The 26,857-nt window shown below is 55.1% G+C and overlaps 1 protein-coding gene across 3 annotated transcripts; it reads left to right on the top strand.

Annotated features, from left to right (window-relative positions):
* Celsr3 (cadherin EGF LAG seven-pass G-type receptor 3) lies at positions 1 to 26,766 on the top strand. 3 transcript variants are annotated; one of them, XM_052721378.1, is made up of 36 exons: positions 1 to 3,750; positions 5,467 to 6,117; positions 6,473 to 6,698; positions 6,933 to 7,048; positions 7,417 to 7,505; positions 7,618 to 7,775; positions 8,365 to 8,528; positions 8,783 to 8,908; positions 9,003 to 9,172; positions 9,355 to 9,540; positions 10,661 to 10,777; positions 11,131 to 11,302; positions 11,455 to 11,596; positions 11,691 to 11,811; positions 12,125 to 12,308; positions 12,621 to 12,722; positions 12,938 to 12,952; positions 14,158 to 14,252; positions 14,446 to 14,655; positions 14,922 to 15,117; positions 15,337 to 15,492; positions 15,834 to 16,005; positions 16,579 to 16,746; positions 16,973 to 17,099; positions 17,194 to 17,400; positions 17,642 to 17,816; positions 18,036 to 18,148; positions 18,700 to 18,779; positions 19,283 to 19,409; positions 19,913 to 20,029; positions 20,134 to 20,282; positions 20,686 to 20,795; positions 21,134 to 21,292; positions 22,021 to 22,221; positions 22,964 to 23,855; positions 25,136 to 26,766. In XM_052721378.1, exons 1-36 carry the CDS (start codon positions 18 to 20, stop codon positions 25,161 to 25,163), a joined length of 9,954 nt encoding a protein of 3,317 aa, XP_052577338.1. In that variant the 5' UTR covers positions 1 to 17; the 3' UTR covers positions 25,164 to 26,766. The 3 variants fall into 3 exon arrangements, with proteins under 3 accessions (XP_052577338.1, XP_052577348.1, XP_052577356.1); XM_052721388.1 differs by having other exon boundaries at positions 19,286 to 19,409; XM_052721396.1 differs by lacking the exon at positions 9,355 to 9,540.
* Positions 26,767 to 26,857: the final 91 nt, after the last annotated feature.

Genomic DNA, 26,857 nt, shown 5'->3' on the forward strand with positions numbered 1-26,857 from the left:
CCGGGAGGCGGGGGGTGATGGCGAGGCGGCCTCTATGGTGGGGTCTCCGGGGACCGTCGACCCCGACACTGCTGCTCCTTCTCCTCTCTTTGTTCCCTTTTAGCCGGGAGGAGCTGGGGGGCGGCGGGGACCAGGGCTGGGACCCAGGGGTAGCTACTGCTACAGGGCCAAGAACGCAGATCGGCCGTGGAGCCGCAGCTCTTTGTCCCGAGCCTCCCGGCGTCTGGGAGGATGGAGAGTCTGGCCTGGGAGTCAGGGAGCCTGTCTTCATGAGGCTCCGAGTAGGTAGGCAAAGCGCCCGGAACGGTCGAGGGACTCCTGAGCAACCAAACGCGGAGCTGGTGGTCCAGGCATTGGGTAGTCGGGAGCAAGAGGCAGCTCAGGGTCCAGGATATCTGTTATGTTGGCACCCAGAGATCTCTTCTTGTGGGCGGACAGGACCTTTACGGAGAGGTAGTCTGCCGCTCGAGGCTCTGTCCCCAGGGGATCCGGTTCTGGGGAACATCTCTCCCCAACCTTCGGACCTACTGGCGCAGCCTGATGGCTCCAGGCCAGTGTCCTTCCAGCGTAATGCTAGGAGAGGCGTCCGCAAGAGAGTGGAAACCTCCCGCTGCTGTGGGAAACTGTGGGCGCCACGACGCAAGGGTCAGGGTGAGAGATCCGCGACTTTTCGAACAGAGAGGGAGCCGCTTCGGCGGGACTGCCTCCCTGGCTCTTTGGGAGCTGACCAAGGGGAAAATTCAGCACCACGTGCTGTGAGGACAGCTCCTACGCCGGCTTCAGCACCCCGCCAGCCTCGGACAGCTCCCGAGCCGGCTCCCGAGCGCATGCGCTCCCGCGGTCTCTTCCGCCGCCGTTTCCTCTTTCAGCGCCCTGGGCCGCGCCCTCCAGGGTTCCAAACTGCTCTTGAAGCCAAGGGAATACTCTCAAAGAACCAGGGTCGTCCCCGTCGTGCCGCAAACCGACACCCGCAGTTTCCTCAATACAACTACCAGACACTGGTGCCTGAAAACGAGGCAGCGGGCACAGCGGTGCTGCGCGTGGTAGCGCAGGACCCGGACCCAGGCGAGGCCGGGCGCCTCGTCTACTCGCTGGCGGCGCTCATGAACAGCCGCTCGCTGGAGCTTTTCAGTATTGACCCTCAGAGTGGCCTCATCCGCACGGCGGCCGCCCTGGACCGTGAGAGTATGGAACGCCACTACCTTCGAGTGACCGCACAGGACCACGGCTCACCGCGCCTCTCAGCCACCACCATGGTGGCTGTGACAGTAGCTGACCGCAACGATCACGCGCCAGTGTTTGAGCAAGCCCAGTATCGGGAAACACTTCGTGAGAATGTGGAAGAAGGTTACCCCATCCTGCAGCTGCGTGCCACAGACGGCGATGCGCCACCTAATGCCAACCTGCGCTACCGCTTTGTAGGGTCGCCAGCTGCACGCACGGAGGCGGCTGCCGCTTTCGAGATTGATCCACGTTCGGGCCTTATCAGCACCAGTGGCCGCGTGGACCGGGAACACATGGAAAGCTACGAGCTGGTGGTAGAAGCTAGTGACCAGGGCCAGGAGCCTGGGCCACGTTCAGCCACCGTTCGAGTGCACATAACTGTGCTGGATGAGAATGACAATGCGCCCCAGTTCAGCGAGAAGCGCTATGTGGCACAGGTGCGTGAAGATGTGCGCCCTCACACAGTGGTGCTACGTGTCACGGCCACAGACCAGGACAAGGACGCCAATGGTTTGGTGCACTATAACATCATCAGCGGCAACAGCCGTGGCCATTTTGCCATCGACAGCCTCACAGGTGAGATCCAGGTAGTGGCACCTCTGGACTTTGAGGCAGAGAGGGAGTACGCTTTGCGAATCCGGGCACAGGATGCAGGCAGGCCACCTCTGTCCAACAACACGGGCCTGGCAAGCATCCAGGTGGTAGACATCAACGACCACACTCCTATCTTTGTCAGCACACCCTTTCAGGTCTCTGTTCTGGAAAATGCACCCCTGGGTCACTCAGTCATCCACATTCAGGCAGTGGATGCAGATCACGGGGAGAACTCCAGGCTGGAGTATTCTTTAACTGGTGTGGCACCAGACACACCCTTTGTCATAAACAGTGCCACTGGCTGGGTCTCTGTGAGTGGTCCCCTGGACCGGGAGTCTGTGGAGCATTACTTCTTTGGTGTGGAGGCACGAGACCACGGCTCACCCCCACTCTCTGCTTCAGCCAGTGTCACCGTAACGGTGTTGGATGTCAATGACAATCGGCCTGAATTCACCATGAAAGAATACCACCTTCGACTCAATGAAGATGCAGCTGTGGGCACCAGTGTGGTCAGTGTGACTGCAGTAGACCGAGATGCCAACAGTGCCATCAGCTACCAAATCACAGGTGGCAACACCCGGAACCGCTTTGCTATCAGCACCCAAGGTGGCGTGGGCCTGGTGACACTGGCTCTGCCACTGGATTACAAGCAGGAACGCTACTTCAAGCTGGTGCTTACTGCGTCTGACCGTGCCCTTCATGATCACTGCTATGTGCATATCAACATCACAGATGCCAATACACACAGGCCTGTCTTTCAGAGTGCTCATTACTCAGTGAGCATGAACGAAGATCGACCAGTGGGTAGCACTGTGGTGGTCATCAGTGCTTCTGATGATGATGTGGGTGAAAATGCTCGTATCACTTATCTTCTGGAAGACAACCTGCCCCAGTTCCGAATAGATGCAGACTCAGGGGCCATTACACTCCAAGCTCCACTTGATTACGAGGACCAAGTGACGTATACACTGGCCATTACTGCCCGGGACAATGGTATCCCACAGAAAGCAGACACCACGTATGTGGAGGTCATGGTCAATGATGTAAATGACAATGCCCCACAGTTTGTGGCCTCCCACTATACAGGCTTGGTCTCTGAGGATGCCCCACCTTTCACTAGTGTTCTGCAGATCTCAGCCACTGACCGGGATGCTCATGCCAATGGCCGGGTTCAGTATACTTTCCAGAATGGGGAAGATGGGGATGGAGATTTTACCATTGAGCCCACCTCTGGCATTGTCAGGACCGTGAGGCGGCTGGACCGGGAAGCAGTGCCAGTGTATGAGCTGACTGCCTATGCAGTGGACCGTGGTGTGCCCCCACTTCGGACTCCAGTCAGTATCCAGGTGACCGTACAAGATGTGAATGACAATGCACCTGTCTTCCCAGCTGAGGAGTTCGAAGTGAAGGTGAAGGAGAACAGCATTGTAGGTTCCGTGGTGGCTCAGATCACTGCAGTGGACCCTGATGAAGGCCCCAATGCCCACATAATGTACCAGATTGTGGAAGGGAACATCCCTGAGCTGTTCCAAATGGACATCTTCTCTGGAGAGCTGACAGCACTCATAGACTTGGATTATGAGGCTCGCCAGGAATATGTGATTGTGGTGCAGGCCACCTCTGCTCCTCTGGTCAGCCGGGCCACTGTACATGTGCGCCTCGTTGACCAGAATGACAATAGTCCTGTGCTCAACAACTTCCAGATCCTCTTCAACAACTATGTATCCAACCGTTCTGACACGTTCCCCTCAGGCATCATTGGGCGTATCCCAGCTTATGACCCAGATGTCTCTGATCACCTCTTTTACTCCTTTGAGAGGGGCAATGAGCTGCAGCTACTAGTGGTCAACCAGACCAGTGGGGAGCTTCGACTCAGCAGAAAGTTGGACAACAACCGCCCACTAGTGGCCTCCATGCTGGTAACTGTAACAGGTGAGGGGTGCGGGGTAGGCAAGTGACCTAGTGATCTTGTCAGGGTTCAAACCAGAATCTCTAAAGTGGTGGATTCCTGTACCCAGTAAGATCTCCCATAGACCTCAGATTCCACTTATGTTCTTGGACAGTCTTTGCAGAATCCTAAAGATTCTAAGGGCTTCTAAGAACCATAAATAGCTGTTCATATAGGGGTTGCTCCTCTCTCCTTAAAGAAGGAAGGAGCAGAGGTTCTTTGTGATGCTCTTGTGTTTCTAGGAAAAGCCAGAAAGTTCATCATTTCATGGCCATGTTTAGATAAGGGTTACTTTGGGTCTAGTCTGCCCTCAATTCAGTGGTCAGGGAGAGCAGCTAACTTTGACAGCCTCAGGCAGGGAATGGGCCCATGCTGCTATCCAAAGGGCAGGCCAAGGACCTTTCCTTTTGGAAATGTCCAGAGATCCAGTGGCTTTCATAAACCCTTCCCTCCTAGATCAGGTGGGAAAGACCCTTGAAATCCCACCTTCTAGAAGTGCCAGAGGTTTGGAGCGTCTCTTCTGTCTCAGCCCTGGAGCTGGGAATCCTGGCACTGACAGAGGAGGCGAGATCTTCATTTACTTTCAGTTCTCTCAACAGCAAGTCTTTATGGACCACCCAACACAGGCTTGATCTGAGATGAACAAAGCAGATTAGTACCTTACTGTCATCTCAGGATGGACACTGAACTCACAGAACCCAGACCTAGAGTGTTAGGCAGTTTGCTAACTAAAGCGGCTGAGGAGGATGCAGTGTGGGTATACATCAAGGTCCATGGTATTCCTGGAGCTTGCTGATTCAGAGTTCTGGAGAACTGCATTCAGTGTTCACTAGTCCAGGACCTCATCTAGTGCCTCGGGAGAGCAGTTGACTGGCAAGAGATAGCCTTGCCCTGGAACCCCCTTCTTTCGTTCTTTCTCTCTTTTTTGTTCATTTTGTTTTTGCTTGTTTTTCCAGACAGGGTTTCTCTATGTAGTCCTGGCTGTCCTGGAACTCATTATGTAGACCAGGCTGGCGTTGAACCCAAGATCCACTTGCCTCTGCCTCCCAAGTGCTGGGATTTTTGTTTGTTTGTTTGTTTTCTGAGACTGGGTCTCACTATGTAGCTCTGGCTTGAACTCACTCTGTAGATCAGGTTGGCTTCAAACTCACAGAGATCTGCCTGCTTCTGCCTCCCAAGTGCTGAGATTAAAGGCATGTGCCACCACACACCTGCCCCCCCCCCAAATGTTTCTTGCAGGGCGTGTCCTGCTGTTTCTGCTGCAGTGGAGGAAGATGGGAAGTTAGGGATAGATGGCCAGTGGTCCTGGCTTCTCCTCCTATCCTTAGTCGGGGTAGCCTATCAATCACAATGACTGGGAGTATGGATTACTGAGCACTTAGGGAACTTCTTGTATGTTCCTAGAGTACTGACTCATGGGTAATTATTGAGACAGGGCTAGTGGAGCTCCCTGGTGCTAAGGGGCCAGACCTGAGCTGGGTAAATTACTGACTCAAGTTTCTCCTCATGTTGCGGATGCTGGAGTAGGAAGTAGCAGCTAGTCATTACTTGATGCTGGAGAGATGGTGATTACTAGCCCCAAACTCTCTAGAGCCTTGTTAGGGGTCAGTCTATTGACTCAAAGGCCCCAGACCTCTTGTATTCCAAGGAGAGGCAGCTACTGACCCGAAACTAATCACTGTCCCTGCCCCTGCCTGCAGATGGCCTGCATAGTGTTACAGCACAGTGTGTGCTGCGTGTGGTCATCATCACGGAGGAGTTGCTGGCCAACAGCTTGACAGTGCGCCTGGAGAACATGTGGCAAGAGCGCTTCCTGTCACCGCTGCTGGGCCATTTTCTTGAAGGCGTGGCTGCAGTGCTCGCAACACCTACCGAGGACGTTTTCATCTTCAACATCCAGAACGACACGGACGTGGGGGGCACCGTGCTCAACGTGAGCTTCTCAGCGCTGGCACCTCGTGGGGCTGGGGCAGGCGCTGCAGGGCCCTGGTTCAGCTCGGAGGAGCTGCAGGAGCAACTGTACGTGCGCCGTGCCGCCTTGGCTGCCCGCTCGCTGCTCGACGTGCTGCCCTTTGATGACAACGTGTGCTTGCGCGAGCCCTGCGAGAACTACATGAAATGCGTGTCAGTGCTCCGCTTCGACTCCTCCGCGCCCTTCCTGGCTTCGGCCTCCACGCTCTTCCGACCCATCCAACCTATCGCCGGTCTGCGCTGCCGCTGCCCGCCTGGCTTCACGGGAGACTTCTGCGAGACTGAGCTCGATCTCTGCTACTCGAACCCTTGTCGCAATGGCGGCGCATGTGCGCGGCGCGAGGGAGGCTACACCTGTGTGTGCCGCCCGCGCTTCACCGGTAAGTCGCGTGCCGCGCTGGATGAAGCCCTGGCGAAGCTTAGCGGCGGGACTGCGGAGTGCGAGTGAGCACCGGGCATCTTTTTTGAGGCAACTTGGTCGGGTTAGAGGCGCGGCTGAGCCCAGCCTACGGAAAGTCTGAAGCTGATGGAGAAATACAAGTCCTAAGCAAGGGGGCGGGGGCGGGGCGACGAGTCTGTGGGCGTGTCCGCGAGGGGGATAGACCATTCGAGGGCGTGCCCACAGGCAGCTCAACCATTCAGAGGCCGAGGGACTCCGCCTTGAGGTTCCGGCCTCTGAAGGGCGTGGGCGGGGCGTGGGCGGGGCGTCGTTCTCTGACCCGTCCTGCCCTGCAGGGGAAGACTGCGAGCTGGACACCGAAGCTGGACGCTGCGTGCCTGGCGTCTGCCGCAACGGGGGCACCTGCACCAACGCGCCCAATGGCGGCTTTCGCTGCCAGTGCCCCGCGGGCGGCGCTTTCGAGGGCCCGCGCTGTGAGGTGGCCGCACGCTCCTTCCCTCCCAGTTCGTTCGTCATGTTCCGTGGCCTGCGGCAGCGCTTCCACCTCACGCTGTCCCTCTCGTAGGTGCCCGCCCCGTGTCACTGCACGTCTCTCCACTGTCTCTACCTATGTGACCCTGACCCAGATTGCTGACTGCCCAGTCCCGAGGTCCTCACTGGACACCACCCTCTCCCCTGATCCCTGCTGGGATGCACTGGCATCTCCCACACTCTTCTTTTGGTTCAGCTTGAGCTGGTTCTCTAATGGAGGGTGTGAGATGTCTGCTCCTAATGGTCCCATTCCACTTCACCCAGGTTTGCAACAGTGCAGCCCAGCGGGCTACTCTTCTACAACGGGCGTCTGAATGAGAAGCATGACTTTTTGGCTCTAGAGCTTGTGGCTGGCCAAGTGCGGCTTACATATTCCACGGGTGGGTGCTCCCGTGGATTTTTGTGACAGTGAGTGGGGTGCATGTGTTCCTGGGATGGCTGGCAGAGTCAATGCATGAGTCCCCTCAGGTGTCCTTCACTGAGCATCTGAGCACTCTGTTCAGTGCCAAACAGACAACAGTGAGGACCAGACGCTGTGGCCACTCCCTCAGGGAAGGTCCATCTCTCCCAGAAGTCTGAGTTTCTCCTTATGTGTTCAAGGACACTGTAGTCCAGCCAGTGTGGTCACCAGGGGATATGGTGATCCAATTATCCAGCATGACCCTAAGAGTGTCTGTATCTATGCAAATGGGTTGGGATGGTGCCGCTTGGACCTCCAGACATTGTTCTGCATGCATATTCCCCACAGGTGAATCCAATACAGTGGTTAGCCCCACAGTTCCAGGAGGCCTGAGTGATGGACAGTGGCATACAGTGCATCTGAGATACTACAACAAGGTGGGCGCCACCTCTGGCATAGTATGGGTGGGCTGTGTGGGGGAGTCAGGATTCTGCGTTCTCCTCAGGAATTACCATAGGGGCATTGTTGATTGGTGTGCCTGGTCTTTAGCCCCGGACAGATGCCCTAGGGGGTGCTCAGGGCCCCTCGAAGGACAAGGTGGCTGTGTTGAGTGTGGATGACTGCAATGTGGCAGTGGCTCTGCAGTTTGGTGCTGAGATTGGCAACTACTCATGTGCAGCTGCTGGTGTGCAAACAAGCTCCAAGAAGTGAGGCCCCCACCCCCTGATCCTCATGTTCTCTGCCTGCCAGAGCCCACCTCAACCCTTCACATAGGCTGCCAAACTCCTTGTTCTTTTCCCAAACCACAGATCAAAGACACTGGGAGCCTACTCAGTCTAGCCCCCAATCCTATATTCTGCCCCTGGCTTCTGGCTTCCAAACAGTCTTCAGAAGAAGTCTCTAGGCATTCTGTCCTCTAAAATCTCTACATATCTTAAATCTCTAATGACACACATTGCCTCTAGTCCATTAATCTCATAAATAGCCCCTGAGACCATTGAGTGTGCTGATCTCACCCCTCAACCCCTCTTCTCCATCCCCCACCCCAGCCACCCAAATGCCTCACTCCTCCTCATTGTCTTCAAATCCAAGTCCCCCACTTTCTCCAGACCATCCGCCCATCATGATCTCTTCTTTGCATCCTCACAATTGCAGTCTTAACTCTTTTCCCAGCCTGGCCTTGTCTTCTTCACCCAATTACCCTTCCCTTAGTCCTATCCCCTACTGCCTGTGGCCCCCAGGAGCAACCCTACTCTGGCTCCAGACCCACCAATGACCCAGGCTCCTGACCCCCAGGTCCCTGGACCTGACTGGCCCTCTGCTCTTGGGGGGTGTCCCCAACCTTCCCGAGAACTTCCCCGTGTCCCACAAGGACTTCATTGGCTGCATGCGAGACTTGCACATTGATGGCCGCCGAATGGACATGGCAGCCTTTGTTGCAAACAATGGCACTATGGCAGGTAGGCCCAAAAGCTACTTGTCCCCATTCATGTCCCTGTCTCCATCATAAGGAGGAGGTGGAGGGTTGCATGGGATGGCTCCACATCTGACCCCAATCCAATATTACATGGCAAGATCCATACTATAGTCCAGCCTAAGGCCATACTCTCACAGACTTCCTTAGAACACGAGGATGAAATCATGTGCCATCAATGCCCAGCACCCAAGTTCCTCTCCCAGGCTTCTCATACCTTCCTTGTTCCTTTCTCTCCAGGCTGTCAGGCCAAGTTGCACTTTTGTGCCTCGGGCCCCTGCAAGAACAGTGGCTCCTGCTCCGAGCGCTGGGGTGGCTTCAGCTGTGACTGTCCTGTGGGCTTTGGTGGCAAAGATTGTCGCCTCAGTGAGTGGGCATCATGGGGCAGGAGGACCATACAGGGTAGGTAAGGCCTGTTCTTGGGGTAGGATGTGTAACCCTGCTTCTCTTATGTCCTCAGCAATGGCCCATCCCTACCATTTCTATGGCAATGGCTCACTGAGTTGGGACTTTGGAAATGACATGACTGTGTCTGTGCCATGGTACCTGGGACTGGCATTTCGAACACGGGCAACCAAAGGGGTCTTGATACAAGTGCAGCTTGGACCACATAGCGTGCTCCTCTGCCAGGTATGTCTGTTTTCCAATCCTTCACTGCCCGTATCAATAATACGGTGTCCCTGAACAGTGCACTATGCATTTGGCTTATCTTTGTCTCTACTGTTCGGAATGCATATTCCTGACCACTAAACCCTCTGAACTCACTACCCAGCCTCATCCCAATCTAACCCTGAGGCTATGCATTTTTACAGCTAGATCGGGGGTTGCTGTCTGTGACACTAAGTAGGGCCTCAGGCCATGCTGCCCACCTCCTGTTGGACCAGATGACTGTCAGTGATGGCCGGTGGCATGATCTTCGGCTGGAGTTGCAGGAGGAGCCAGGTGGCCGAAGGGGCCATCATATCTTTATGGTTTCACTGGACTTCAACCTCTTCCAGGTCTGACCTCTGACCCCAGGGTAGTCTGTTCTCAGCTTTCCAACCAGACTTAACTTATTTAACCCCACCTCTTGTCCAGCTCCTTCCTACTCCTCCAACTACCAAATCTGATATTCTCCTAGCACTTTGCTTTGATCCTACTCCACCAACTGGGTTGGTCTGGTAGGCAACCCCTCTTGTGTCAGGTAGGCTACCAAGATTTCTGGCTTGCTCTTGTGGTACCTCTGCGGTCAGGACTTTGGCTTTGCCTGACTCCTGAAAGCCCCTTCTGTTGTCTTCCCTAATCTCTCTCTACCTCAAGTCAAAATCCTGGAATTCCAGGGATGGGCAGATGACTCAAAGGATAAAGCCCCTGCTTACACAACTGTAGGGATTCAAGTTCCAATCCCCAGAACCCACCGGGCAGGCACAGCAGCTGCCTGTAATCCCAGCACTCAGGAGGCAGAGACAGATCCCCTGAGCAAGCTGGCCCACTAGACTCGCCAGCATTGATGAGCTCGGGTTTTGCAAGGTGAATTAACAAAGTGGGAGTGATCAAGGAAGGCATCAGGTGTCAACTTTGGGCCTCCGCATGTCCAACATACACATGCTCCTACACACATCATGCACCCATACACATACGAACATGTATATACACATAAGCACACCGTATACTCATACAGATGCTCAAACAATAAGATCATGGAATTTCAAGGTTGGCTCTGGGTCCAGGAGGGAGGGGCCTGCCTGGGCCTAACTCTTGTATTTTTTGTTTTTTTGATGTGTATGAGTATTTGTCTCTGTGTATGCGTGTATACCATATATATATTTGGTACCCAGGGAGGCCACAGGAGAGTATCAGAGCCCTTGTTGTGAGCTTTCATGTGAGTGCTGGAAATCAAACCCAGATCCTCTAGAAGAGCAGACAGCCCTGAGCTCAGCTCTTAACTGAAGCTTTTCTCTATCACCCATACCACAGCAAGTGCTCCATACTTAGGAGCGACTCATTTCCAAACCATTCTTCTGATACAGGGGACAAAGCATGGTCCTACCGGGCTAGAAGAGAGCTATTCTGACTCTGGGATATGACAGGGGTTTACTCGGTACCCCTTCTCTTGTGCTGACTGTCCCCTTCTTCTAGGACACCATGGCTGTGGGGGGTGAGCTGCAGAGCCTGAAAGTAAAACAACTCCATGTAGGAGGCCTGCCCCCCAGAAGTAAGGAGGAGGGTCCACAGGGTCTGGTTGGCTGTATCCAGGTGAGAATCAGCATGAGCATATGATATGGGGTCATCAGGGACCTGAAAAGTAGCATTTAAGTGCATATGGGAATGGGGGGGGGGCTAGATGACCCAGAGAGATCAGAGATGAACCAAACCTTCCTCTGGCGGAAGTAAGATCTAGCTTAGATAATCAAGGATCATCTGGAATACATGTCAGAAACAGCACAACTAGGAATCCTTACGGGGGGCTGGATGGGGATGCTTGGGAGGCCTTGAGTTTTGTGGAAGGAATAGAGGGAGACTGCATGTCACGGGACATCAGACTGGGTGGCTGGTTCCGAAGGACATGCTTTGACATGAGTCTCACCCTTTGCTGTCTGTGTCTACAGGGGATATGGATTGGCTTTACACCCTTTGGGTCCTCAGCCCTGCCACCTCCCAGCCACAGAGTGAATGTGGAGCCAGGCTGTGTTGTGAGCAACGCCTGTGCATCTGGGCCCTGTCCACCCCATGCTGACTGCAAAGACCTCTGGCAGACCTTTTCCTGCACCTGTTGGCCAGGTGGGTGTTGAGAGAGTTGGGGAAGGAGCCAGGGGCCATGAGAAGGCTCAGGACCTGGAGGGCCTGGAGCAGATAGGAACCGAGAGGGCTAGGATTCTGCTTCTTTCCATGCTCTTTGTCCAGTGTTCTGAGCTTCCTGACCCAAACTGCAGGTTACTACGGCCCAGGGTGTGTGGATGCCTGCCTCTTGAACCCTTGTCAAAACCAGGGATCATGCCGGCACCTCCAAGGAGCCCCCCATGGCTATACCTGTGACTGTGCAAATGGCTATTTTGGTCAGCACTGTGAGCACAGGTGAGAGGCTTGGGACTAGGAGTATGGTCAGACCTTGTGGGAACAATCAGGTCACTGAAATGTTGTGGACGCACATTATCTCCTCTCATTCCAGGATGGACCAGCAGTGCCCTCGGGGCTGGTGGGGAAGCCCAACCTGTGGTCCCTGCAACTGTAACGTTCACAAGGGCTTTGACCCTAACTGCAACAAGACAAATGGGCAGTGCCACTGCAAGGTTTGCCCTGACCCTTGACCTTTCAGTTTTCCCTTGGACACTACCTATGATCTCTGTCCGATTTGCTGACCTCTGTCACCTAATGGCGCCCTAACCCTGAACCGGTGTCCTACAGTCTAGTTACCACCTCTCACTCTTGACCTCTAAACCCTTCCTTGTCTTCATCTAAGACAAGTTTTTCTAGTCTATGTCTCTTTTTAAATTTTTTTTTTTAACTTTTGCCCTTGATTCTCCTTATCCCCCAAGCTTTCACCTCAGACCCTTCCCTTAAGCCTAACCTCTGATCTCAGGCCCCTGACCCATCCCTAAACAGGAGTTCCACTATCGACCGAGGGGCAGTGACTCATGCCTCCCATGTGACTGCTACCCTGTGGGCTCCACCTCGCGCTCCTGTGCACCCCACAGCGGGCAGTGCCCCTGCCGCCCAGGAGCCCTTGGCCGCCAGTGTAACAGCTGTGACAGCCCCTTTGCAGAGGTGACAGCCAGTGGCTGCCGAGGTAAGCGAGTTCTCTCCACCCCCATCTATCGAGGAGGACTGGCTCCGCATGCTAAGGAACCAGTGGCACTCCTGGCTTCGGGAGGTGGAGGGCTCTGGGAAGCTATTCCTGAGGGAGACCAGCTATGCCGGGAGCCCTACATTTACTATGTGGACTTGGCTGACTTGTCCCAGACTTTAATAGGCCAGCTCTTTAGAAGCCAGCAGGGAGTGGTAGGCTCTGGGCCTGGGCATAGGAGTGGGAGAACAGCAGTAAGTATGGTGTTACTTGCCTTAGACTTGGCCACCGGGCTCAACACTCTTTTCTCCCTAGTACTCTACGATGCCTGCCCCAAGTCCCTGAGATCTGGTGTGTGGTGGCCCCAGACTAAGTTTGGTGTTTTGGCCACAGTACCCTGTCCCCGGGGGGCCTTGGGTGAGTATGTGGTGGGTAGCGTTGTTGCTAAGGGTGGGCAGGTCTGTTTTCTGATTGTTATAGCCACCTCTTTCACCGAGTTGGGTGGTCTTATCTCTGTGAAGAGATGGGAGTAGGGTGGAAATCCATGTGGGCCCCTTAAACTTCTTAGGGGCTCTGGTTCCCTTCCTATACTCTCATTAAGCCTCCATCTGTTTCTCTTGGCTTCTGGGCAGGATTGCGGGGTACAGGTAAGGGGTACGTGTTTGCTCAGGTGCGCTGCCCCCTCCCACTGCCAGAGCTTTTGCAGACCCCCTCCTGCTGCTTAAGGTCCTTGCAGAGCCCTCCCTGCTGCCTGAGCTCTCTAAACCTACTCCTAATCTCCTGGAGACCCCTTCCTGTGATCTGAGGACCCTAGGGACCTTCTCTGGTGCCCAAGGTCCTCAAGGATCCCTCCCCATCACCTGGGGATCCTTCAGATATTTTCCCACGTCCTAAGACCTTGCACACTCTTTCCTACTTCCTAAGGTCCTTGTAGGTTTTCCCCGTTGGTCAGAGTCACCCACCAGCTTCTCCTTGCTTTCTGAGGGCCTCCCAGAACCCTCCCCGCTGCCTGAGGTCTCTGCAGTGGCTGGACAGAGATTGTCTGTGTATGCATGCTCATGTGCGTGTCCTTCTGTGCCTGTGCATGTGTCTGTGAGTCTGTCTTGAGGGGATGGGGTTCTGGATTTAAGTTAGGGTCTCTTGCTGGTGGACACAACTTATTCAACTTCTATCCCAACTGCATAGACAAGGAAAGGCAATGATGATAAAGTACCATTGAGGTAGTTAAAACTTGTATGAGAAACCTACTTTCACCTCACTTGGGTCATGTGATACTCCTGGAAGATCTTGTCTGTGTCAGCATGCTTGTGAGTATACAAGAGAGCAGTGTGTGTGTGTGTGTGTGTGTGTGTGTGTGTGTGTGTGTATGTGTGTGCGCGCGCGCGTGCGTGCAAGCGCGCGCATGTCTGTTCATACATCTGTGTGTACAGCTAATGAGCATTGTTGGCATATGTATGAATTTTTACCTGTATGTAAGCTTGTCAAAGCCCATTTGTGTGAATGAGTGAGTGAGTCTGTATGAGAGAGTGTGTGTGTTTTTGTGTGTGTGTGTGTGTGTGTGTGTGTGTGTGTGTGTGTGTGTGTGTATGTGTGTGTCTATCTACAGTACCTCCTTTTACTTTTCTTTATGTGGTTAGTGGTAAGATTGGTTCCCAGAATCCTCGGGAGAATTGACCAACAAGCTATTGGAAACTACCTGGGCTTTGGCTGCAGCATCTAGGCACCTAGCCATAGATGCTTCTCACTCTGGCCCTTACCTCAAGGCTCCTTATGGGATAGAAGAGGGTGCTGTGGCCACCTAACAGCAAAAGGACCCAGGCTCCAGGCCTGACCAGGGATTGCCTGCCCCCAGGTGCTGCGGTGCGGATGTGTGATGAGGACCAGGGTTGGTTGGAGCCTGACCTCTTCAACTGTACCTCGCCTGCCTTTCGAGAGCTCAGTCTGCTGGTGAGACTCTGCCCAGATAATGCCCTACCCCCAAGACCTTCGGGCCTCTGATGGGCCCAATACACACCTCAACCCTTGACCTCTTGGGCATTTCCTAGTTACCCTTTCATCTGTCCAAGCCTTTCTCCCTGTAAGGCTTTTGAGAAAGGCCTACAGGATCACAGAACAACCACTGCCATCCTTGTCCTGGCAGTTGGATGGCCTAGAGCTGAACAAGACAGTACTGGATACTGTGGAGGCCAAGAAGCTAGCCCAGAGGCTGCGGGAGGTCACCGGCCAGACTGACCACTACTTTAGCCAAGATGTCCGAGTCACTGCCCGCCTGCTGGCCTACCTGCTGGCTTTTGAAAGCCATCAGCAGGGCTTCGGGCTGACAGCCACACAAGATGCCCACTTCAATGAGGTGGGCTGTGTTCTATGTCCCCTATTCCATGGCCCTGACCCCCAGCTCCAGGCTTCCTCCCCTCTAGCCCCGGATCCCCAGCTTATACCCCTCCTGACCTCTGGAAAAGTGAAGGTCCTACAGCCTCACTCTTCCCTGTCCACTTCAGTCTTGCCCTCTTGCTTCCTGGGCCCCCACTAATACCTGGCTAGACCCCTCATGCCTGCCCCATCCCTATGTACATCATGACCACCTGGGTGAGTCCAACTCCATCTCCATCCATCTAGAATCTGCTGTGGGCCGGCTCTGCACTGCTTGCTCCAGAGACAGGAGACTTGTGGGCAGCCCTGGGACAGCGGGCCCCCGGGGGCTCCCCAGGGAGTGCAGGGCTAGTGCAGCACCTGGAGGAATATGCAGCCACACTTGCAAGGAATATGGAACTGACATACCTAAATCCGGTCGGACTAGTCACACCCAATATCAGTGAGTGGTGGATGGGACAGGAGAAGGGCAGGGGGAGCTCTGGGGCTGATGCTACAATACTACTCCAACCCTTGGTGCTTTGTAGGGCCATGCTCTGCCCTCATACCAAGGAAAGTACAGCTTGTGATGCTCAGGTGTAACATGGGCATAGGTGGGAATGTAACCCTTGGCATGGGAAGAAGGCCCTTGACGGATGTTACCCCTCTTTTTCTTGGGCAGTGCTCAGCATTGACCGCATGGAGCATCCTAGTTCAGCTCCGGGAGCCCGTCGTTACCCCCGTTACCACAGCAACCTCTTCCGGGGCCAGGATGCCTGGGATCCTCATACACACGTGCTATTGCCTTCCCAGTCCCCACAGCCATCCCCATCTGAAGGTAGGAGCCCTTCTGGTGACCTCTGAGCCGGGCCGTGTCTCCTTATCTCCTTTCACCAAAGTCATGTCACCTTTCACCGATTCTCCCCTTGCCAGACCTCCCTCGCCTCATGGCTCCTGTGTGAGACCTTCCGAGGGCCACCTCCGTGTATTCTTTACCATCTTTTTACCTTACCAGCTTTGCTACCTTTCCCATGTCCCTTCATATCCCTGCACCCTCCATCCCCCAGGTTCTGAATCTGTGTAGAAGAGCTCTGTGCTTGATGCCGGCTTGGGTTCAGAGCTAGGTCTGTGGGTGCTCATGGTAAGAAGTCACCCTGGCTCCTTCCTTTCCCTTGGCAGTTCTGCCCACAAGCAGCAACACAGAAAACACCACAGCCTCAAGTGTGGTCTCCCCACCAACCCCCCTGGAACCGGAGCCAGAGCCTGGGCTGTCCATTGTCATTCTCCTCGTGTACCGCACCTTGGGAGGGCTTCTCCCTGCCCAGTTCCAGGCTGAGCGCCGGGGCGCCAGGTACCAGGCACAGAGCTGCTCCTAGTCCCCTCAACCCTGAGCTTTGTGTGGGTTTCTCCCCAGCACAGCACTCCTTTCCTCGATGGGCAGATGAGCCGGTCCACAGGTAAACATGATCCTGTGCAAAGCTCCAGGGAGGCAGCCTCAGCTGGGTTCCATGTGAATTTTGTTTGGTTATAAAGAGTAGCAGGGGTGCAGGGTGACAGACAGAGACATATATGGGGACCATCACACACGCACAACAAGGGTACACGATCCAGGTATAGATAGATCAACTGACTGATAAAGAAAGGCATAGACAGGTCGGTTGGGGAAGCCAGATAGAAATAGGAGAAGGGGGGTTTGAGGCTGACAGTCACAGGCCTGGCCAGAGCTGTCCAGGCCTCAGAGGTCTAGACAGTGAGTCTGAAGCCCCTGGCAGCCCAGCAGAGACTGGACAGTGTTCTTAGAAATAACTTATGCTCTGGAGGTATCCCAGACCCTGGTCAGCTATGGCAAGTGGTTTGAAGACAGAGGGAGGTGGGCAGTCAGTCTTGATCAACAGTGTCCAAGACCAGATGGGTGTTTCCTCAGGCTCCCCCAGAACCCTGTTATGAACTCCCCGGTGGTCAGCGTGGCTGTTTTCCATGGACGCAACTTCCTAAGGGGCGTTCTGGTGTCCCCAATCAACCTTGAGTTCCGCCTACTACAGACAGCGAATCGGAGCAAGGCGATCTGTGTGCAGTGGGATCCACCTGGCCCGTGAGGACCCACCCCACTCTGGAAACCTTTTGTCCCTTTTCACCTCTGGGAGGTGTCCCAGCCTGTCCCTGAGGCCCCTATCTATGCCACTATGCAATTAGGCCCATGAGGAATGCTATTCCCCAACTCCAGGCACCCTCCCCTCCCCCAACCATCTCACCCATCTCTGCCTACAATGGAACACGTCCTGGATGGAAGGGTAGATCTAACTCTCCTCTGGATACAGGGCAGACCAGCATGGTATGTGGACGGCAAGGGACTGCGAGCTGGTCCACAGGAATGGATCCCATGCACGGTGTCGCTGTAGCCGGACAGGCACGTTTGGAGTCCTCATGGATGCCTCTCCCCGTGAGGTAGACTCGTGTTCAATGACCCAAAGAAGTGGGAAGTCAAAAGGGCGGGGAAGCTCTCCACCTGGCCTCCCAGTGATCACCCTTAACTCCACAGCGGCTAGAGGGAGACCTAGAGTTGCTGGCGGTGTTCACTCACGTGGTCCTGGCAGTGTCTGTGGCTGCTCTAGTGCTGACGGCGGCTGTCCTGCTGAGCCTGCGCAGCCTCAAGTCCAATGTGCGCGGGATCCATGCCAACGTGGCAGCTGCCCTGGGAGTGGCAGAGCTCCTCTTCTTGCTGGGAATCCACAGGACCCACAACCAGGTGCAGGGCCAGGGCCAGGGGAACTGTGTCCCAGTGACTCCACCTTTCCCTGGAAAGCCTCGGGCCAAAGCTCAGGATCTAAGCTCAGGGATGCCCAGTGAGGTCCTGGTTTGGGGCAGGATGCTGACTGGAATTAAACGCTGTTGTTAGGGACATCAGTGGAGAGCGGATGTCTGGGGTGGGGTCACAGGTGGCATGGGCAGGAGAGATCCTAACCGCAGTCTCCCGGCCCTGCCTCCAGCTGCTGTGTACCGCAGTCGCCATCCTTCTACACTACTTCTTCCTCAGCACCTTTGCCTGGCTCCTGGTGCAGGGCCTACACCTCTACCGAATGCAGGTTGAGCCTCGAAATGTGGATCGTGGTGCCATGCGCTTCTACCATGCCCTGGGCTGGGGCGTCCCTGCTGTGTTGTTGGGTGAGGTCTTACCCACTCAGGCCTGTGATCCCCAACCTCTGCCCATCATATGGTCTGACCCCAGGCTATGTCCCCCAACCCTATTATGATCCCTCAACCGCATGCCCCATGTCACCTACTCAGGGAGGACCCTGTTTGCATTGATCCCATTTCCTTCCCATGCTAGGGAGTCAGAATTTAGAATACACCTCTTTGGTTCTACCTCTCCTCTTTCCAAAGGCCTTGCTGTTGGGCTGGACCCGGAGGGCTATGGGAACCCTGACTTCTGCTGGATCTCCATCCATGAACCTCTCATCTGGAGTTTCGCTGGCCCTATCATCCTTGTCATTGTGGTGAGTGTCTGGCTCTTGGGGCCACCTGTGTGCTCCATTCTCTGGAAGGAGGGAGGAGACTTGGACCAAGTGGCAGGTGGTGGTGCACAGGCATCCTGGACTGCTTCCGTCTCATGTCTGGTCACAGAATGAACGCCTACTGAGCTGGCATGGAAGTGGGGGGTCAGTTGGGTCAAAGACTTGGCCATTCGCCTGCTTCTGTCTCCATTTCTTTGTGTCGTTGTCATGACCCCACTCGACGTCTCTTTCCATCTCTGACTTCTGTGATTTTTCAGCTCTTGTGTCTCTTTCTGAGTCATGTTCTCCCCTCCTCTCCCCTCCCCTCCCCTCTCTTCCCCCTCTCCCCTCCTCTCCCCTCTCCTTCCCTCCCTTCCCCCCTCTGCCCTCTCCTCCCCTCCCTTCCCCTCCCTTCCCCTCCCCTCCCCTCCCCTCCCCTCCCCTCCCCTCCCCTCTCGTTTTTTCTCTCCATGCTTGGGCTTGTGGACTTGTTCTCCTTCTGTTTCTTACTGTCTCTGTCTCTCTCTCCCTGCTCCACCTGACTGTGGGTGTAGATGAATGGGACCATGTTTCTCCTCGCTGCCCGCACATCCTGCTCCACAGGGCAGAGGGAGGCCAAGAAGACCTCTGTGCTGTGAGTTGGCTAGTTGAGGGAAGTAGGGGTCCTCAAGATGGCAGACTCCTCCCGGGTGGGGTCTGGTGGAGGTTGGGCTCCAGATTCTGCATGAAGGGAAGTCGCTCGTGCCTTGGCCTGTGCTCTCTGGTACTTTTGTCATATTCTGGCCTCACATGTGCTTTCGCTCTGTTGTCTCCCAATACCCTGGGTCTCCCAGGGTTCTTCCACGACCTGAATGATTCACTTCGCCCCGCCTTTACGTGTCTTCCTGTCATCTGTTGTCTCTCATGGCTCTCTGACTCCATTCTTTCCCATGGTCCCTCATGGCTCCCTGACTCCATTGATTTTCCCATGGTCCCTCATGGCTCCCTGAATGCTCTCCCTGTTCTTGGTGTGACCGCCCATCTTCCTTAGTGTCCTCCTGAGACTTCCATGTTCCTGTGTGAGGTGTTTTCTTGATGTCCCCTACATAAGCCCTGCTTGACCCTGGCATGTTCCCTGTGTCCTCCATGTCCTTACAGCAGGACCCTGCGTAGCTCCTTTCTGCTTCTCCTGCTGGTCAGTGCCTCCTGGCTCTTTGGTCTCCTGGCTGTCAACCACAGCGTGCTGGCCTTTCACTACCTCCATGTGGGACTCTGTGGCCTCCAGGTACCTCTGGTGCCCCTCTCCTTCCCCAGACCTCAACGGGGCTTCAGCAGCCTAGCCCTAGGTGTGGCACTGTCACCAGGCCCGGAGCTCACTGACTGAATGACTGTGACTACGTTGATCTGAAACCAGACCCTGACCTTGGTTGCTGACCCCAGGCCTAGAGCTGACACCAGACTAGTCCCTGAGATCAGGCTGGGAGCTAATCCTGGGCTGCCCTTCATCAACACTGCAGCTTCTGACCCCCTTGCTGACCACAGCAGCACTGACTCCAGCCCCTCCTGCCGTTGGGTCTTCTCATCATTAGTCCTGAGCCTGTCCCTGACTTTCTCGCTGGTCCCCCTCCCTTAGACTCCTCACTGACTCACACTAACCTGTGACACTGATCCTCCCTTTGCTGACCCACAGAGACTCTTATTGGCCCTGATTGATGTCCTGTTGGCTGTATTCTGAGCTTATGTCTCCTGATCCCTCAGTGACCTTCACTGACCCTTACTGACCCACAGGGCCTGGCTGTACCGCTGCTCTTCTGTGTCCTGAATGCCGATGCTCGGGCTGCTTGGACACCAGCCTGTCTAGGCAAGAAGGCAGCTCCTGAGGAGACAAGGCCAGCACCCGGGACGGTGAGAGAATGCCAGGGCTGAAGGTGGGGTTGGGAGCCCTAGGATGCCCGGATCTGAGGCTCCTTCAGAATAAGCTCACACCCTTGTCCAACCACCTCCCTCAGGGGTCTGGAGCCTACAACAACACGGCCCTCTTTGAGGAGAGTGGCCTTATCCGCATCACTCTTGGTGCCTCCACCGTCTCTTCAGTGAGCAGTGCCCGCTCCGGCCGGGCCCAGGACCAGGACAGCCAGCGGGGCCGCAGCTACCTCAGGTGAGTGACCACATATGGCTTAGTCTAGTCCCACTTCACCAAGGTTGACCTTATCAGAGCTTAGGGAGGGTGGCTACCTGGAACTCAGTGCCACCCTGCCCAAATGTCTTCTAACAAATACCCAGAGGCACCCTCAGCAATTCCACATGCAGCAGGCCATGCACTCCAAGGCACCCTCAGCCATTCCACATGCAGCAGCCATGCACTCAAAGACACCCTCAGCCATTCCACATGCAGCAGGCCATGTATTCCAAGGCACCCTCAGGCATTCTACATGCAGCAGGCCATGGACTCAAAGACACCCTCAGCCATTCCACATGCTTCAGGCCATGCACTCAAAGACTCCCAAGCTTCCAAAGCACCTTGTCATGTTCTTCTCTGGTGGGGGATTCTGCATTTCCAGGGACAATGTTCTGGTTCGACACGGCTCAACTGCTGACCACACCGAGCACAGCCTCCAGGCTCATGCTGGCCCCACTGACCTGGATGTGGCTATGTTCCATCGAGATGCTGGTGGAGTTGGAGCCCTGGGTCAGGGAGGAGGGGGGCAGAGGGTATCTTTATGATCTGCCTTCTACCCTAAACTAGGGGCAGTGCCTAACTGGGTGGGACAAGTTCCTCTCAGGTCACTGCCTCAGAAGGCACCTACCCATCCCTGGTTGTCCAAACCTACTTCTGATTTAGCTCAGCCCTAATTAATTCAAGCCCTTCTGTTTCTACCCCTCGCTCAAGTTCCATCCAGACCCCACCTTAATCCCCTGCTGTCTTGCTCGCCCACATCCAGACCCTCAGCTCTGGACCTTTCCTTATCCTCAAGTCCCTGTCACTTCGCCTTTCTCCTGACCCCTCAGGTGCAGACTCTGACTCTGACAGTGATCTGTCCTTGGAGGAGGAGAGGAGTCTATCCATCCCATCTTCAGAAAGTGAGGACAATGGCCGGACGAGAGGGCGTTTCCAACGTCCACTCCGCAGGGCAGCCCAGAGTGAGAGGCTCCTTGCCCACCCCAAAGGTGATCGGAACTTGCTGATTCCATGGGTGATCAAGAGACTCCCATGTTTCTCCTAGATGTAATGTAGGGACCGTACCACCTCCTCAGGATTCCTGAGCCCGACTCACTGGGACCCTATGTACCACTCCTATCCAGATTTCTAGGAGTGCTTGGGGACCCAGGAGCAACCTGGGCTATGGTAACGAGGTCAGAGATGTTACAGAGTCACTTGCTGTCCCTTCAGCTGCCTAGCATCCCTGTCATTTGGGGTTTATCTTGGTCTTCCTAACCTCAGCCATCAAACTTCCGACTCATCTATCTGCTTCTAGCTAAGGATAAAGGCTCAGCAGTAGACATTCCTTCAGTGGCTCCACCAATCTGAGAAGGGAAAATATTTTCATTTTGTGTGTGTGTGTGTGTGTGTGTGTGTGTGTGTGTGTGCGCGCGCACGCGCGCGCGCGCGCGCGCGCACACGTCGGTGTGTATGTGGAGGTCACAAGACAGCTCGTGGGAGTCAGTTCTCTCTACCATGTGGTCCTGGGAATCAAACACAGGCTAACAGGCTTGGTGGCCAAGTGCTTTGCCTCCCTGCCCCGCCATCTCACCAGCTTTCTCCCTTTCCCGTCCTCAGTGAGGACAGCCAGGGCTTGAAGAGTCCTTAGGTGCAGGGGTCACTGAGTCTGGATCACAAGTGTTAGGAAACCCTGGAGTCAAGCCAGAGGCTCCTCTAACCTGCTCTGGCTTCACAGATATGGACGGCAATGACCTCCTGGCCTACTGGCCAGCCCTGGGAGAGTGCGAGGCCGCACCGTGTGCTCTGCAGGCGTGGGGCTCTGAAAGGCGCCTGGGACTAGACACCAACAAAGACGCAGCCAACAACAACCAGCCAGATCTGGCCTTGACCAGTGGAGATGAGACCTCCCTGGGCCGGGCCCAGCGGCAGAGGAAAGGTATTTCCTGGTCCTTCGCCCTCGCTGTAGGAGTCCTGAAGGCTGCTTAGGCCCAGACTCTGTGGGAATTCAGCTTCCTGATGCCAAATGGGGAGGTCATCTTGCTCCAGTTGGACAGGCTCCTGCTCCTCAACCCTGCTTCATGGTCCCCAGAGACTGCCTGATCCGTGGAGTCCCTGCCCCCCCAGATCCTGCCTTGTACTCCTGGATCCTCAGAGGCCGTCTTCCTTCTTCTCCATTCCCACTCGTGTTGCCAAACCATAGAGGCTGTTGAGCCTTAGAGTCCAGAGCTCCTGCTCTGGTCTGGAAGGTCTTGGTCTCTTACACGTGCTGTAGCAGTCCCCGAGGTTGTCCTTGCACCAGCACAGAGGTTTCTGCCCTTGGTCATGCATCACAGGAACACTGGAGACTGATCCTGCCCCAACCCAGGGAATTCCTACCCTTCCGACCCAGGCTCATATTTCCATGACTTAGAGTTATCCCGCGTCTGACTTCTCGGGAGTCTGCCTTGACCCTGCACCATGACTGCCCTGACCCTGCACCATGACTGCCCTGACCCTGCACCATGACTGCCCTAGCTTGACTCACAAGACTACCTCCTACTCTGACTCTTGTTCACTGTCTGTCTAGGACTCTGGTTGCCTCTGACCTTAGTTCTGTACAAGATCCCTGGAACTGGCACTTCCTTGGTTAGATTCTGGCCTGCTCTTTGTCATACAACCTGTCCCCAATTCTTCCACAGGCATCCTGAAGAATAGGTTGCAATACCCATTGGTGCCCCAGACTCGAGGCACTCCTGAGCTATCCTGGTGCCGTGCAGCTACCTTGGGCCACCGTGCTGTTCCGGCTGCCTCCTATGGTCGCATCTATGCAGGTGGGGGCACAGGTAGCCTTTCACAGCCAGCCAGCCGCTACTCTTCTCGAGAACAGCTGGACTTGCTCCTGAGGCGACAGCTGAGCCGGGAGAGACTAGAGGAAGTTCCGGTTCCTGCCCCTGTTTTGCATCCCCTGAGCCGGCCAGGCTCCCAGGAACACCTGGATGCTACACCAGTCCGCCTGGAGCCCAGAGATCGGGGCAGCACCCTACCACGGAGGCAGCCACCCCGGGACTACCCTGGCACTATGGCTGGACGCTTTGGGTCACGGGATGCACTGGACTTAGGGGCGCCCCGAGAATGGTTGAGCACACTGCCCCCACCCCGCCGCAACCGGGACCTTGACCCACAGCACCCACCTTTGCCCCTGTCTCCACAGCGGCAACTCTCAAGGGACCCCCTCTTACCATCTCGGCCCCTGGACTCTCTATCTAGGATTTCGAACTCTCGGGAGCGGCTGGACCAGGTGCCTAGTCGGCATCCCTCACGAGAGGCCCTTGGACCAGCCCCACAGCTTCTCAGAGCCAGGGAGGACCCGGCCAGTGGCCCTAGCCATGGCCCCTCCACAGAGCAACTAGACATTCTCTCCTCTATCCTTGCCTCTTTCAACTCCTCAGCCCTGTCTTCTGTGCAGTCCTCAAGCACGCCCTCGGGCCCTCACACCACTGCCACGCCTTCGGCCACAGCCTCTGCACTTGGGCCTTCCACACCTCGCTCAGCCACATCCCACAGCATCTCGGAGTTGTCACCAGATTCAGAGTAAGCAGGGCCCAGATCCCTGTTCGTACTCTTGTCAGCTTAGAGCAGCTTCCCCATGTGGCCATCCCTGAGGTCCACTGCAGAATGAACTGGGAGTTGGCCCACAGATATGGGCTACCCCAAGGCTCAGCACAGCCAGGAGGCCACATGTTAGGAACAGTTCCAGCGTACCATGGGAACAGAACTAGCTGGAACTTGCTGGCTGTATGGTTTGAGCCAGCTTCCAAACCCTACACATCCCAAAAGTGCCCCCAAAGGCTGACACTAGTGGAGGGGGTAGGCAGGGTCAAGGCATCAAAGTTCGAAATATCCTGGCATTTGCATGAGGCAATGAGAGGAATCTTTGTTCCGAAGGCCCCGCCTAAGAGGTCATATGGAACACTAGCATATTATGCCAGACTGAGGAGTCACTTTAGAGTAAGTCATTCACTCAGTGCTGGATTCCATCCGCATGACACTGCTCCCCGCTGTGGGCACTGTGGAGTTAGGCACAGTACAACTCAAGCGCCTACAGAGCATCTGTGGGGCTGATTTTCAGAGTCAGCACAAGTGGCTGGATACGCAGGAATCCAAGAAGGAATGGGGGAGCAGGGAAAAGCGCTGCCAGACCCAGAGTGCGCAGGGCCCAGCCGGGGAGTTGCGGGGTCTGACAAGCCAATAGGGGAGTTGTCTGTCAAGGAGAAGCTGCCAGGTCAAGCTCTGGGTGAGAGATGACCTGAGGGAAGAGGGTCTCTGGGGCTGGGGCCCAAGAGGACTAGCAGGGCCCAATGTTGAGAGGACAGAGGCGGGGGAGGAAGCAGGGCTTGGGGGCCTGGAGTTCTAGAGGGATGCTGAAAGGGAAGGGTGAGAAGCAGACAACCCATCTGGGTTCCCTGCAGTCTAGCCTTGGGCTCTGCAGAAGTGCCGGGAACTGAGTAGGGACTCAGGCTTTAGAGTCACAAGAGTTTGAGTTTGCGTTCCGTCCCTCATCTCCGACCTTGGCACAGTACAAGCCACACAGCAGCTCTTCATCTGTAGAGTTAGTTTATAGAAACAAACTCCTTGAAATGTGGAGATTTGTGACCTTATCTGACTTACCGATGCTTCGTGTAGTGTCTGCGTAGAAGGTGGCTTGCTAAACAGAGAGACCTAGGCAGCCACTTGCTAATGAGGCTAGGGAGTGGAGGTCCACATGGGTATTTGGAGGGCTCAGAATCCTGGCGTGGGCATGAAGGGGCTGAGGGCTAACGGGGAAAGCTCCTCTTAGCCCTGGCCTTCCGTTTCTACATTCAACTCAACAGAGTTCCCAGAAGTGAAGGTCACTCCTGAGGGGCCGACCAGCAGAGGAGGAGCCACCAAGGACAGCGGAGGATTGGGGCTGATGGAAGAAACTTCAGGACTGATCCAAGGCAGCCTTCAAGCCCTCCCCTCGACTCAGTGCAGTGCAGTATGAAGGTCCCATGCGCATCTGTGAGCATGAGTGTGGCAGGTGCAGGGGTGGGGGCTGAAGGGAGGACTTTTATACTTTTGTACCTTTGGAACCAGAGAGATATGCTTATGTTATTTTTCAGCTTTTCTGTCTCCCAGGGGTCTGAGACTGGGCTGGAAGGGGGAGGGGATAGGAGAGAGATGCAGCTGGCCTCATTTGGGTCCTTAGCAAACCATCTGCTCTTTTTATTCATCTTACGGGTGGACAGGTGGGATACTTTCTCCCGCCTCATCCCCACACTGATCTGAACATTGTTGGGGCCCAGAGTGCAAATTTCACCTTTGCATTTTCTCCAATGCCCCATAGGCCAAACTCTTGTGTTTGGGGGTTGGTCTTAGAAACAGGGGTCCTCCCACCTCCTCCAGGGCTCACTGTGCCACTACCCCTGTGGATGTGGGTATATATTACCTGGAGTCCCTGCCACTTACTGCCTTAAGACCTAGGATTGCTGCTGTGGTGCTGGGGGAGCAGCAGAAGTCATGTTTACAGATCAAGGCTTCCCTTTCTCCCTTGGGGAGGGACGTGGGCCTCTAATCAGACATTCCTACCAGGGGGTGGGTGGAGGGGCCACCCCTTTGTCCCTGCTTCTTCCCCTGCCCGAGCAACACTGCCCCCCTGAGGGGTGGGGGGGGGCGAACAACGGGAGCAGGAACAAGGGGATCCAAGACCCAGAATGTAGGTGCCCCAGCCTCCCACTGCTGACAGGATCCTCCTGGCACCAGGCAGAGCAGTGACTGCTGCACCGGTTATTCCCTGATAGAGGGAAAAATGACTGTTAGGATCCTGTTCATAAAACTCTTTGTTATTTGTCTGATGCCCATGACTGGGGACTTTAAATTTTTGTTACTTTGTTTACAGGTCAAGATTATTTTTTTAAATTGTTGGTTTTTATTTACTGTCTACAACTGAAAACATTGAACTTAGATACTTTGTTTACAGTTGAGAATGCCCCCCCCCCGTTTGTTTACAAATGAAAGGTAGGGAAAGTGGGAGAGGGGCTTAGAAGACCCACCTGTGATGTCCCTGGACCTGGCCATCTTGAGGGGGGCTTCTAACCCTGACCTTTCCCAGGTCAAAGGTCAGCTGAGTCTTCTGTTTAACAGCACACCTGAAGGAGACTCGGGGCTGGGGTTCTGTGCAAATGCCACCACCTCTACCCCATGTATACACTTGGGAGGCGGTTTCTGAGATTCAAAAATCCCACTTCACTGCCTGTGCCAAATCCTACCAGCCAGGTCCCTAGCTCTCCTTACCCAGACTGACCTGACCTCTGCCCTTCAAGGCTGAGTGGCCTGTCTGTGGGAGAGTGTCCTTGCTATGTCCTAGGTTCTGTAAACACCCGTCTCTGGGGTCCCCCTTCAGCACAGTGGCCCTCTTTCCTGTCTGTGTAAACTGTTCCGTGAAGCCGCGCTCTGTTTTGGGAATAAACTTCTAAGGAAAACACTTGTTCCTCTTTCTGTTTCAGATGTAGGATGGTTGCTATGAATGATTCACCCAGAATGACCTTTGAAAGAATTTGAGCCCTCCTCCCTCC

The sequence above is a fragment of the Peromyscus californicus genome, unplaced genomic scaffold (assembly GCF_007827085.1).
Source record: "Peromyscus californicus insignis strain IS unplaced genomic scaffold, ASM782708v3 Scaffold_11__1_contigs__length_118956290, whole genome shotgun sequence".
NCBI classification, from domain to species: Eukaryota; Metazoa; Chordata; class Mammalia; order Rodentia; family Cricetidae; genus Peromyscus; species Peromyscus californicus.